General features: G+C 36.2%; 1 protein-coding gene across 3 annotated transcripts in view; it reads right to left on the bottom strand.

Moving 5' to 3' along the window:
* LOC123319422 (G-protein-signaling modulator 2) overlaps positions 1–14,529 on the bottom strand; it is a 174,277-nt gene that overhangs the window by 118,212 nt on the left and 41,536 nt on the right. For all 3 annotated transcript variants that reach the window (XM_044906394.1, XM_044906387.1, XM_044906401.1), the window contains exons 4-5: positions 6,360–6,599; positions 6,020–6,284 (exon numbers count right to left, since the gene is read on the bottom strand). In XM_044906394.1, the coding sequence (XP_044762329.1) occupies positions 6,020–6,284; positions 6,360–6,599 (505 nt within the window). The remainder of the gene's footprint in view (positions 1–6,019; positions 6,285–6,359; positions 6,600–14,529) is intronic.

The raw sequence follows: 14,529 nt of genomic DNA, 5'->3' as shown, positions 1-14,529 counted from the left end.
CTGAAATGGAACCAACTTTTGTCTTCAATATCAGATTGAATTCTACATTGCTTTAATGATTCTGCAGAAAAATTTTCTAAAATCTGAAAAACATCTTCATATTCAGTTGCACGGCGACAGGGGCAGTTTTTCAAAGAGGTAATCGTTGGTTTTTGACACTGACGGTAGTTACAACTTCACACTTGACAGATCCCCATCGTTCTCTATCAGCAAACTGGGGGAAGTGCGAGCGTGATCGGAGAACATGCTCCGTCTCGTCCCGAACAGAAAAGGGAATGCTCAGAGATCGAAATCGAACGCGATTGAAGTACACTTGACGTGCTCAGAGTCGAAAAGTCGCTAAGCGGAACACAACCCAAATTGCAATTCTGGACATAGCTTCCGCAGATCTTCGGCAACCATACTCGTCGATGCTGGTGGAGACATAACAACACTGGAACGACACGGGGGCTAGAAATCCACGATGGTTGCCGAAGGATACATAGAAGATTCAATGACGAACAAATTAGACACAGCTCAGAAAATATCAACCTCGATAAAAGAAGCAACAACTGAATTCAAAATTGTAAATCTAAATCAAACCAAAACATTGATTTACCTATTAATTCAATGCCTTCCTTTATTTTCAATAATTGTTCTGTTAATATTAATATAAATAAATAAATGCAAAATTATTTAATTAATTTGTGTCAGAGTGAAAGAAAGGAATGGAATTGATGTCAAGTGAAATACCTAGTTGACGTTTACTTGAGTATGCAGTTTTCAGTGAACACAGAAAATGTTATGTCAACGCTTTTGATAACTATTTTTATTGTTGAAAATGCAGATTATTACTGATTTTCCCGAGGAAGTCGTGGACAAAGTATAGTATTCTACTCGCACAAAATTACAATTTTTCACTCGGGTGAATAGCAGTCATTTTGTGCTTGTTGAATAATATACTATTATGTACGTATCATTCTAATATCATGAAAATGGGTATTGGATAATATGTGAGAGATTCATTTGACGTAACTTTGAATAATATTCGACTCTTTCTTACTTTCTGAATTACAAATTACGGTTTCTGAAATACAAATGATTGATTCTGAATTACAAATGATTGATTCTAGATTACAATTGATGGTTTCTGAAATCAAATTGACTAATCTGAATTACATTTGATGTTTTCGGAAATAAAAGTGACTGAATTTCAAATGACCATTTCTGAAATTAAATTGACTTATCTGAAATACAATTGACGGGTTCTGAAATAAACTTGACTTATCTGAATTTATATTGATCATTTCTGAATTACAACTGGACTACAACTAGACCTACCCCCAATTATGTTTCAATTGTATGAAATTTCATATACTTCAGAAAATGTTAGAGTGATTTTTCTTGAAAAAACAATTTGCTACAAGTTATAAGCTAAGAACTGGAACAAGTCCGAAAATTTTAAGGTGTTTTGGCGGCAGAAAATTTTCCCAGGGGATTTCGAAGTTGCAAAATTGGTATAATACTACTCAAACATGTCCTAACAATATACCAAAAATTCAGCTTCCTGCTATTTTTTCGGACCTACGGCTCTTTTTGTGTCTACGGCGCCGGCGCCCGATCTATTACTAAATCGGGGAAATTGAGCTTTTTTTTCCAAATAGGTTTCAGGAAGCTTTCGGTAATTGAAGTTTATTTTTAGAACTATCTTGATATTTGTGCCCTCCAAGTTCACAATCAAAGAATTGCTCTCGCGGGATAAGATGAGGAAAACACCCAAAAACCTCTTTGATTATATTTGGCGACGTTTCACAGATTTCGATCCGCTTCATCTATAAGGGCTTTGATATTTGAACCATGCTGTTCGTAAGACTCTAATTTTATAAAGGCCTGAAGAAACATTTTTTTTGGGTATTTTCCGGTCCTTATAACGCAAGAACAATTCTTTAGTTTATTTTCAGTTTTCTTCGAGGTCTATGTTGCTTGCTCACGTGTAAACAAACTGCATATTATGACACCAAAGGGAAAGACGCATAATTATAGCATTTAAGTATGAAATATTACGAGGGCGAAGTCGCTGGTTTAAGCTAGTAAAATATAAACAACTAAAGTAATATCAACAAGTAGGTACCCAATTTTTCTTAGGTTTGATTCTTAGTGCCTAATTCCTTTGGCCATTCATATATTTGAGAAGTTCCGACTTTCACAAGTAATTTTTTCCTTTTCTTACATAATTATGAAAATAAGGTGATTTTTCCCATGTTTCGAGGTCCCCGATTTATTCACAAAACGATTATTTGGAAAAAAGGCCAACTAGTTTCAACGTCTTCATCAGGGCTCTAAAATAGAACTGCCTACCTCATATTCCCTGAACCAGGATCGAAATTAAAAGAATGAAGACTTTTCACATGCTCCGCTAATGCCGTACTATTTACTTGTTTGTTCTTTAAAGGATTGCGGATGTTGAGGGAGTCTTTTTTGTGTTCAGAAATTCGGTATTTGGGGTAGCGATAAAGATATTTTATATTTTATATATGATGTTACTGAGTATTTCTGTGAGAGTTTTTTTATAGTTTTATCAGATTTGAATTCAATATTTATATTAATATATTCACCAAACTAAATAGTTTGGTGAATATATTTTTCTGAAACTTTTTAGGGTTTTCACTTCCCTCTGGAACCAAATCAATTAAAAAATTGAAATAAACGATTTCCTTCTGATTAAATCCTTGCACTAATTTGTTCCAGAGATCGGGAGTGAAAACCGTAAAAAGTTTCAGGAAATACAGAATCCCCCAGATTGAATTTCAATCGATATCTGAATATATTTTCGATTTTCTCGCTTAGATTTCAAGATGAGTTACTGAGAAATAACTTTTGGTTTTCTTTTTCTTCTTGTGGTCTGTGGTGCTCAGGTTCTCTTTTGTTTCGAATTGTATTAATTTGGTGGGATATTTTTTTCTTGAAATTCATTATTAGAAAGTTTGAGAGCTCCATGTCTCAAATCGTTAATTATGTTATTTTTCTGTGCCATATGGTGTTTTGAGTTGAAATTGAGTATTCTTCCGGAAAATGGTGATTTTTGGTACCAATATTTTACTTGATATTTCATCTGATCAACAAGGTATTTAGAAAGGATAAAAATTATTGTCTGATTCTAACTCAATAGTGAATTTCAATAAAAAAGTAATGAGTTTTATTTATATTCTGTTATGTTGCCAGTGATATTATCTAACATTTTAGTACAAAATATTTTATTTTATCTACTATCTACCAGTTCTTTGATGATTGTCCGAAAGACCAAAAGTTGGTTTTCAATAGTAGGACAAATTGTCCCTGAGCGACAGTGCAGCATAAAACTTTTACGGCCGGTTTCATAATCAAACCTAAAGTCACTTCAATTTTAAAGCTTCCTTTAACCCTAATAAAAATGACAGTAAAGGAAGCTTTAAGCTTAAAGTGACTTTAAATTTGATTATGAAACTGGACGTAAATCACAAAAAAAAATACTTGTGGAATTGATATGCATAGACTGAATAATTCGTAAGGATAAGTATAATCGATGAAATGTACCGAGTTTTTATATTTGCATTAAGAGGCTTATTAATTTCTTGCGTTTTAATTTTGTCTCTTCAATTATCTACGCCATGTAGGTCCACCGGACAACCATAAATTAGTAATGAAATCTAAATATCAATGGCGTACTTGAAAACAAGCTGAAATTTTCGACAATCAGTTAGACTTAGTCGCCATTTTGATTATACAAATCTCGCGGCTTCAATGGGTAGAGCACTGTTGCAGAGTTTGGGTGGTTTTATGGTCTGTCCATGGGACAACCGGCACAAATACGTGAGTACTTAACATATTACAATAAATTACAAAGTACCATATACTATTTTATATATATTTCACCGTTAGTGTTAAATAAACCCCAAAAAATATTTATTATACGGCTTAAAGTTTTATATAAGTCCTTTGGACAACCGAAGTGGTTATCCCTAGGAAATTTTTGTTGTCAATACAAAAGATAAGATTTTTACTTGGGAAATTTGAACATTCTAATGCTTGACACCCTAATTCCAACTTTTGACATCCTACCTTAAAACTTTCGCTTTGAAATTAGTATTTTGTAAGGTGGATTATTATTGAGTTGGTAACTTTTTTACTGAATTTGGTTCATTTAGTATCTTCTTTAAGATTGTTGTTATGGGATTAAGTTGTCCCATAATTGTTTCAACAATAAGTGATGTAAAGTCGGTTTTAAAATACTTTTGAATAGTGGTCCAGTGGACAGGCCAGATTTGGGCTGTATTTTAATAAAATTCACTAATTTCTTGAAGAAAGAGCTCTGCTCTATACAGAATCGTAAACAGTAAAAAATTATCGTTTGACTAAAGTATTTGAATTTGAACAATAAGAAAAAAATAAATAAAAATCCACAATCTCATCATATGGAAATTTAAAAGTTGATTCATCCATACATATGAATATTTACCATTGAATATATGGATATTTTGAATATTTATGTTGATGATACTATATCTAGCTTGAAAACATTTGAATTGGTTATTAAAGGAAACAGAATCAATGAATAGAATAAAAGAAAATGTTTAGTGTGCATCCCCAATGAAGGTCTATTATTGTACTAATTGACATTTGTCAAAGCCAAAAACCCATTAAAACGAACACCCCTGTACAGGATGGGCAAAATTCGTTGTCTACTGAGGGGATCTCGAGAACTATAAGAGATAGAAGAAAACGAATGACATTTTCTCGAGCCGTTTTCTCCTGATTAATCCAAATCTGAAAACAGAATCGGCCTATCACTTCTAGATTTTGAGCAATGAACAAAATTTGAGAAATTGTCATTTTCAATTAATAATGCTTGTATTCAACCAGTACTAGAAAATCATAATGACACTCTACAAGCAGATTTATATGAGTAATTCAAACATGATTTCATTACATTTTTCGATCCAGCCATTTTCGAGATTCTGATTTTTCGAATAAGCCATAATATAATATAATATAAGTTTTTTTATCTTGCTGCAAATTTTTTGCTGATTTGAAAAATCGAATTTAATAACCATTCTCATTCATGGGAAAAAATATAAACCTTTTTCTGCTTTCTGTTTCATTATTAAATAATAATATAGGACAATAAGAAGGTAGGCTGCTATAGTCCATTCCAGAATGATTGATATCTCGGGTGGTTATGGAAAATCGAATTCAAGTTGGTAATAGCCCATGAGTTGAGATTTTGTGTTGCGGAATTCAGGTTGGTCTTGTGAATAAACATTGATCTATAGACCTATTATATGTGAATCTATGCACTTACCGACCCTTATTCGATTTTTGTACAGCTGTTTATATTCTTAATTTAATCGTACAAATCATAAACATAATTGTGTCAATTTTGAATTCTGATTAATATGCTGCAAATTTGCATATTTCTTATTTTCAGATACTTTTCTAGGTTACATTAATATATTCTAGTTCTGTCGTTGATATCCAGCTGCTTCTGGATTTTCAAGACCTACCGGGAAATCATTCTTGAACCGACTAAGTATGCATTTATTTGTAATGGACACAATACTCTGTGATCGGAATTACCAATTATCGACTCACTTATCCCATTCACCTAATTTTACTTCAGAATGATTGGAAATGGCAGTTTCTCAATTTTTGTTTGCAACTCTGAATCTAGAAATGATAGGCCGGTTCTGTTTTCAGATTTGGAATACCCAAGAAAAAAGAGCTAGAAAATGTGTCATCCGTTTTCTTCTAGCTGCTATAGTTCTAGAGATCCCCTCATTAGACAACAAATTTTTCCGACCTTGTACAATAGTTCAATGAAGAAATCTGGTTCTTTCTTAGTACATAGTTCAATTTCTAAGAAATATAGTTCAAGAACTTTTTCTCGACTTGGATGGCGATGGTGAAATTTATGCGAGGGAAAAAATTGCAATGATTTCCTAAAAGCATTTAGAAGAATAGGGAATTGATATAAGTACTTCATTTGAAAATATGATAGCCTTACCTCTTTACTTATTTCCAGATGTTTGGATGCAAAGTGTAGAGCTTTTTCATGATTTCCCAAAGAGGCATTCGCGTTTCCAAGGGACCAACAAGCTCTTGCCTCGCCAACTCTATCATACAAATTCTGTGCAATCAGTAAATGTCTTAAGTGATACTCTATGGCAGTCTCGTAGTCCCTGAGTAGCGTGTAAGTATTGCCTAAGCTGTAGCAAGCTTGTGCTTCCACTGCATTGTCTCCAAGTTCCTGTGCCAATGCTAGAGTTCTTCTGAAAATGTAGTATGGTATTTATATTTGACCCCTTCTGCAATACTTTGAAAACAAACATATACTATATACTCACTTATAATGATGAGCTGCTTCCTCAAATTGTCCCATAAATATATGTGAATTACCAAGATTGCTGTGAGCTCGGCGTTCTGCAGCTTTATCTCCGAATTGTCGAGCGATGGCTAATCTCTCCTTGTGATATAATATAGCTTGTGCAAAGTCGCCCAGAAGATAAAATGTATTTCCTAAATTTCCACAGGCTCTTCCTTGTGCAGCAACATCTTCTAACTCACGCATTAATTTGAGATTATCTCTAAAATTATCAAAATTTTGTGTTGGCAATAATATAATTCTGAGCAATACGTCAAACGAATAGCATTATTAAGGAAATCAGCTTACAATTACAATAATTGAGCTTTAATAAATACATCGTCAAAGTCATGGAAACAGGTTTGTTTCCAAGAACATTCCTTGGGACGCGAAGGTTTGATCGAGGTTAAAATAACTTTTTCAACCACTGAACTATACTCATAGTTCAGTATTCTCAACAGTAGTACTTTCAAAACTTTGAATAGCGGTCTTCCACGAGGATCAGTTTTAGCACCTCTACTTTTCAATTTATATATGTGTGATATCAGTACTACTTCTTCTGAGAAATTTATATACGCTCATGACATTGCCCTCGCATTTCGTCATTCTAATTTTAGATGCATAGAGTATAATCTTTCCCAAATAAAACCGATGTTTCTTGTTTCCAATTGAATAATCATCAAAAATATAGAAAATTTAGTGAAGTTTTCGGTAATTCTTTTTTGAAACATAACTTCAATCCTAAATATCTAGGAGTTAAGCTTGGTTCCTAGCTAAATTTCAAAGCCCATCTGGAAAAATTGCGTCTAAAGTTAAAAACTAGGAATAATATCTTCAAATTTTCGTTCCAATATAAATATTAAGAATGTTGATATCGGTTGAAGAAACAATAAAAGCCTAGATCTCTATGGCCACGTTTCGGTGGTTTATTTCTCATCTTCCTCAGGCTACAATTAATGAAAAAACAATTTCAAACACAACAACAAAATACAAAAGGATCAGGTTGACAGTCAATCATCAATCAAAAATACACAAATAAAAGTTGACCACAATGTATCAAACTGTATTGACTTAGGAATGAACAGAATGGAGAGACTCACCCGAGAGATCAAAGCTCTATTCCAAAAATGGAAAACGTTTCTAATTTATTGATTAGTATGAATGGATAATTAAGGTTATCTTCAACATCGACAGCAATCAATGTGATGAGATGTGCAAGCATATTGGCAAAATCATAAACTGAATCCTCCTCGACGACTACATTTGTTTTCAATCCTGGTAACCCCACTATTGATTATGAGCGGTGGTAATGCATAAAAATTTCTTATTCTCATTTGCATCTTTTTATCAAATTAATAATATATATGTTATTCAGGGACATGGGATCAATAATTAAATTTACATATTTTTCGGTGTTCTTTATAGAAATCATTCCTTTAGTCAGTCTTTCTCCTAAATCATCTTCTCTTTGCAGGATTTTTGGATTTTCAAAATCAAAATTATGGCCGGTATTCTTACAGTGGTCTGATAGTCCTGTGGTGGTTAGGCCTTTCTTGCAATCATTTTGGTGCTGTCGTATTCTATTCTTTAATAGTTGTTTGGTCTGGCCTACATAACAACCTTCACAATCACCGCAATTTAGTTTATATACAAGATTAGTTTGGAGTATACCGGGAACTGTGTCTTTCACCTTCGAGAAATAATTCCTGCTCGTCTTCTTGTAATATTCCACAATTCTAACATTAGTATTAGCCAAAATTCCAACGATTTGTTTGGTCAGTGTAGGTACGAATGGAAGTTTGAAAGTACGTATCTGTGATTGTTCACCACCATTTTCAGAAATGATCGTTGCTTGGCTCATCTGGTCCTGACTAGTATTCTGTGATGAATAAAATAGACTATTGATGAGTGTTAGTGGATATCCATTATTTTTCAGGTACTGAGTAAAAAACAAAAAAATTTTTTGATGGAAACATGGATCAGATAGAGTTATGATCTTTCGTTTTATGTTCTTTATTATAGCGATCTTATGTTTGAGGGCATGACATGATTTATAATTCAGAATCCTTCCGGAGGATGTTGGCTTTTGGTATAGATCAGTGATAATTTTTTCTTCCTTTCTTATAATCAATAAATCTAAATAGGGTATAGAGCAATTATTTTCGAGTTCATAGGTGAATTTCAGATCAGGGTGATAAGAATTCAATAGTTCCAACATATACTGAACCTTGTCTCTAGGTATACATGCAATGATGTCATTGACATAGATATATAAAAAGAGTATTAAAAAGCTACACTTCTCCTCCACATACGATAACAGCGGGTTCAAGACAACTTCTGCGAAAATGGGGGATGCTGGATTTCCCATGGCGGATCCTTTGACTTGTTTGTAGAATTGGCCCATGTATTGACAATAACTGATATTGAAAATAAGATCTACTGCACTAGTGAAACAATGTTCGGACAAATCGGTGAATGCACCAATTTCATTCCAATGTTCGCGTATTATCTCTATGAGTTTTCTCCTCGGAATATTAGTAAACAATGAACAAACATCAAAACTGACCAAAACATAATCTTCAGGTATTGTAACGTTCGTTAATTTCTCTTTCAAGTCCTTGGAATTTCTAATGATGTATTAGAGTGTGGTTCTTATGTTCACCAAAATTTCTGCAATGAATTTCGAAATTTTATAGGTCCGGGAGCCAGTACATGAAATAATCGGTCTCAAAGGTCGATTTGGCTTATGGATTTTTATCAAACCATAAATTTTCGGAGCTATGGAATTATATGTTTTTAGATACTTTGCCTTTGCTTCTGAGATCAAACTGTTGTCTTTTAATAACTTTATGAACGCATTCATTTGTTCTTAATTGACGTGGTTGGATCATTCGTCATTTCTTCATACGAAGATATGTCAGACAACAGACAACTTAGTTTTTCTCGATATTCATCTCTTTCCAAAATGATGACCCGATTGCCTTTGTCCACATTCATAACAAGAATGTTTGTATGTAATTGTAAAAACTGTTTTGTTTTCTTAGCAGCGTTAAGCAAAAAAACTAGTCTTTGTATTATGGTTTACCCTCTTCATTCTATTGATATAATTGTGTATAGTATTCGACACCAACGATCTCAAGCTGTTCTTTTGGTCATTGTCCAAATGTTGTTGATTACCAATGATATATTCAGAATCTGTTAAAATATCTGTTAACGGAAAATCAACTTTTGTAAAAGGTGAGGCAAATTTAGGACCTAAAGATAAAAACCTTTCAACATCCTCGAGTATGTCTATACTGGTGCAATCTACCCTCAAACATAAGATCGCTATAATAATGAACATAAAACGAAAGATCATAACTCTATCTGATCCATGTTTCCATCAAAAAAATTTTTTGTTTTTTACTCAGTACCTGAAAAATGATGGATATCCACTAACACTCATCAATAATAGTCTATTTTATTCATCACAGAATACCAGGACCAGATGAGCCACGCAACGATCATTTCTGAAAATGTTGGTGAACAATCACAGATACGTACTTTCAAACTTCCATTCGTACCTACACTGACCGAACAAATCGTTAGAATTTTGGCTAATACTAATGTTAGAATTGTGGAATATTACAAGAAGACGATAAGGAATTATTTCTCGAAGGTGAAAGACAGTTCCCGGTATACTCCAAACTAATCTTGTATATAAACTGTAAGGGTGTAAGGGGGAAGGATGCGTTTTATAGCCTCTCCTCTCAAATGCCAACCTCACCTACTCGCGGTGCACCCTGTTCTTACGAACGAGGCTCTGGCGACCGAACATGAGCGGTATAACTCTGTTTCCCACAATTACGTAGCCTGAACATTGGCTTGAGCAGGAAATGGCTCTCTGCGTTGCTCAAGTTACGTCTCAGACCTTGTCGTCTCAGGATACCTGTGCCACAAGATAATCTAGTCGTAGCCGCAACCAAAGTTGCACTGACAGCGTTACCAGTGCAGCTTTTGAACACCTTCTAACGCAGCTCCTACAAAAAGATGGATCAGTCGAACAGGACAAAATTCGTATCCGGAGGTAAAATACCCTCCCATTCGGATCTCCGGGGGAGGGTGCCTGAGCGAGTGAATCATCGAACAAACACCAATGAAAAGCACATAGCTTTTGCAGCATGGAACGTCAGAACCTTGCTAGACAACCCCAAGGCCGACCGACCAGAGAGGCGTACTGCCCTTATCGATAAGGAACTGCAACGAACATCCATTGCAATAGTTGCTTTAAGCGAAACACGCTTTTCGGATGAAGGTAGCTTGGTAGAACAAGCGTATACTTTTTTCTGGAAAGGCTTGCCGGAAGGCGAAATCAGACAACATGGCGTAGGCTTTGCCATTAGAAACGACCTGGCCGCCAAACTTACCGAAAATCCAGTTTGTATCTCAGAACGTTTAATGACCCTACGTTTTCCTGCAGCGAATAACACGTTTGTGAACATCATTGCAGTATACGCACCCACTTTGAACTCCTCTGACAACTTGAAGGACACTTTTTACGAAACACTCGTTGCTACATTAAGAAAAATCCCAAAACGGGAACGAATTATTCTCCTTGGAGACTTCAACGCCAGAGTGGGCAGATGTCAAGACTCAGAACTATGGCCGGGAATAATAGGGAAACACGGCACAGACAGCATTAATTCGAATGGAGAACGTCTGCTGGCTCTTTGTGCAGAACACAATCTGTGTATAACGAACACCTATTTTATTACGAGACCCAATTCAAGGGGGACCTGGCGCCACCCGCGCTCAGGGCATTGGCATACCCTCGACTATGTGATCGTGAGAAGGAAAGATCTGAAAGAGGTGTTGGTCACTAAACCCAGAGCAGATCTGGAGTGCTGGACTGATCATAGGCTGGTAATCTCGAGAATGAAAATCTCAATGCGCCCAAAATACCAACGCAAGCCGAAGTATCTAAGAGAGCGCCTTCAAATATCCAAACTACAAAACCCTTCTACAAAGGACAGATTCACAGCTGTCGTCAAAGATAGCCTAACACCACCGGATTATAACGACGACATTGAGACTCATTGGCTCAAGTCATCCCTTACAAATACAGCGAAAGAAATACTGGGCACAGAACGCTCCCGAAAATCCCCAGACTGGTTTGCCGACAGCGAAACTCATCGCACCCCTTTTGGACGCAAAACACAAAGCGATGAAAACCGCAATTAACAAGCCTGGCGATGTTGCAGCCCAAATAAGTTTCATAAACATAAAACGCGAGGTCCGTCAAGAAATAAGAAAAATCAAGGACAGCTGGTGGAAAGAAAAAGCTAGGGAAATACAAGCTTACGCCGATAACCATGACTACAGGCGTTTTTTCGAAGCTATCAAAACTGTTTACGGTCCAAGCAGAAAAGCTAGCTTTCCTATAAGAGATGCTCATGGAGCTATTCTAACTGATGATAGAAAAATTCTCGAAAGATGGAAGGAGCACTACTCACAGGTCTTGAATCAAAATAACGACTCGGATTTATCCATTTTAGACCTGCTCCCCGCGTATAGTCCGATGACATCGCTTGATGACGAAATCTCAATGTCGGAAATCATAAGTGCGATTAAAAATATGAAAAATGATAAGTCACCTGGTCTAGACGGCATTCCGGCGGAGATATTCAAAGCCTTGGATGAGGACATTGTCAATAGTCTCCTAATACTATTCCGCAAAATTTGGGAACAGGGAGATGTGCCACAAGACTTCAGAGACGCTTTAGTTATCAACCTCTATAAGAACAAAGGCGATACGTCGAATTGCAACAATTACAGAGGCATATCGTTGCTTAGCGTGGCCGGTAAAATTCTCTCGAAGATTATGGCTAATCGTCTGGTTCCACTCTTAGAGAGGCTTTTACCTGAATCCCAGTGCGGCTTTCGACCAAATCGAGGTAAGGTGGACCTAATTTTTACACTGCGACAGCTACAAGAAAAGGCCCGTGAACAACAATCAAGGATTTATACAGCCTTCATCGATTTAAGCAAGGCATTCGACTCGGTAAATCGGAAAGCGCTATGGAAAATCATGGCACGTCTAGGAGTACCCGAAAAATTCCTAGCAGTGTGTAAAAGCCTTCATACCAACAACACCGCTAGAATACAGCATAATGGCTCTACAACCGACCATTTCTCAACCAACTCTGGAATAAAACAAGGCTGCGTATTAGCGCCTTTACTGTTCAATATTTTCGCCATAGCTGTATCGATAATTGCTGACATGAGCATGCCCGTAAGAGGTGTTGGGATAAGATTCAGATTTGATGGAGGCCTGTTTAACCTGAAGCGCCTCAGAGCAAAAACCCGTACCAAGTTTATCACGGAACTTCAATATGCAGACGACTGTTCACTCATCGCTAGCAGCTCAGAGGATCTACAGATAATGATGGACACCTATAAACATATATACGAAGCTTTAGGCCTTAGACTCAATATTGACAAGACCAAAATCCTGGTGAGTCCGCCAGAAAGCCTTCAAACAGATATCAGCCTGGACAATGAAACTCTAGAACAGGTCGAGCAGTTCAAATACTTGGGAAGCTTCATAAATACTAGGGCTAACCTTGACACGGAAATACACAACCGTATCAATTCGGCATCACGGGCATTCTGGAAGCTGAAGGACAGAGTATTTCAAAATCACGACCTCAATCTGAAGACCAAGACAGCTGTTTACAGAGCAGTGGTCCTCCCAACGCTTCTTTACGGAAGCGAAAGCTGGACTCCCTACAGGCGACATATTAAACAGCTTGAACAGACGCAGCAACGTCATCTAAGACAGATAATGCACATCAGATGGTTCCACAAAGTTTCGAATGCAGAAGTCTTGCAGCGCGCGAGTTGTACAACAGTTGAGACTCAAGTAACGAGGGCCCGACTCAGATGGAGCGGCCACATTCTGAGGATGCAAGACACAAGACTCCCCAAGATAGCTCTATACGGCGAACTCACTGAGGGAGCCCGGAAACCAGGAGGCCAGTATAAGCGGTTTAAGGATACACTACATCAATCCCTAAAATCAGTTAATGCCAATCATAACTGGGAACAACTAGCGTTAGACAGGTCACAGTGGAGGTCTTTGGTACACAGTTATAATGGAGAATCGAGAAGGATACAGCGGCGGCCAGATCTGGTTGGTGACTATCCATGCCCTGAGTGTGGAAGGATCTGCAGGTCACGGTTGGGTCTCTTTAGTCACAGGAGGGCACACAGTCGCAACTAGCACTAAGAAATTACTTATAATAATAATAATATAATAAGTCTGTTCGAATTTTTTTTTTTTTTTTTTTTTTTTTTCTTCTTCTTTTTGTAGATTTATTCCCGGTAACGGGATACAGCAATGATGATGATGAATGATGTATATAAACTAAATTGCGGTGATTGTGAAGGTTGTTATGTAGGCCAGACCAAACTATTGAAGAATAGAATCCGACAGCACCAAAATGATTGTAAGAAAGGCCTAACCACCACAGGACTATCAGACCACTGTAAGAATACCGGCCATAATTTCGATTTTGAAAATCCAAAAATCCTGCACGGAGAAGATAATTCAGAAAAAAGACTGACTAAAGAAATGATTTCTATAAAGAACACCGAAAATAATGTAAATTTAATTACTGATACCATGTCCCTGAATAACATATATATTAATTTGATAAAAAGATGCAAATGAGAATAAGAAATTTTTATGCATTACCACCGCTCATAATCAATAGTGGGGTTACCAGAATTGAAAACAAATGTAGTCGTCGAGGAGGATTCAGTTTATGACTTTGCCAATATGCTTGCACATCTCATCACATTGATTGTTGTCGATGTTGAAGATAACCTTAATTATCTAATTAATTAATAAATTAGAAACGTTTTCCAATTTTGGAATAGAGCTTTGATCTCTCGGGTGAGTCTCTCCATTTTGTTCATTCCTGAGTCAATACAGTTTGATACATTGTGGTCAACTTTTATTTGTGTATTTTTGATTGATGATTGTCAACTTCATCCTTTTGTATTTTTTGTATTATTGTGATATCGTTGTTGTGTTTGAAATTGTTTTTTTTTCATTAATTGTAGCCTGGGGAAAGTGAGAAATAAACCACCGAACGTCGCCATAGAGATCT

The sequence above is a fragment of the Coccinella septempunctata genome, chromosome 1 (genome assembly GCF_907165205.1).
Source record: "Coccinella septempunctata chromosome 1, icCocSept1.1, whole genome shotgun sequence".
Classification (NCBI taxonomy): domain Eukaryota; kingdom Metazoa; phylum Arthropoda; class Insecta; order Coleoptera; family Coccinellidae; genus Coccinella; species Coccinella septempunctata.
Note: the sequence above shows the minus strand (reverse complement) of the source record. Positions and strands in the feature narration are given on the sequence as shown.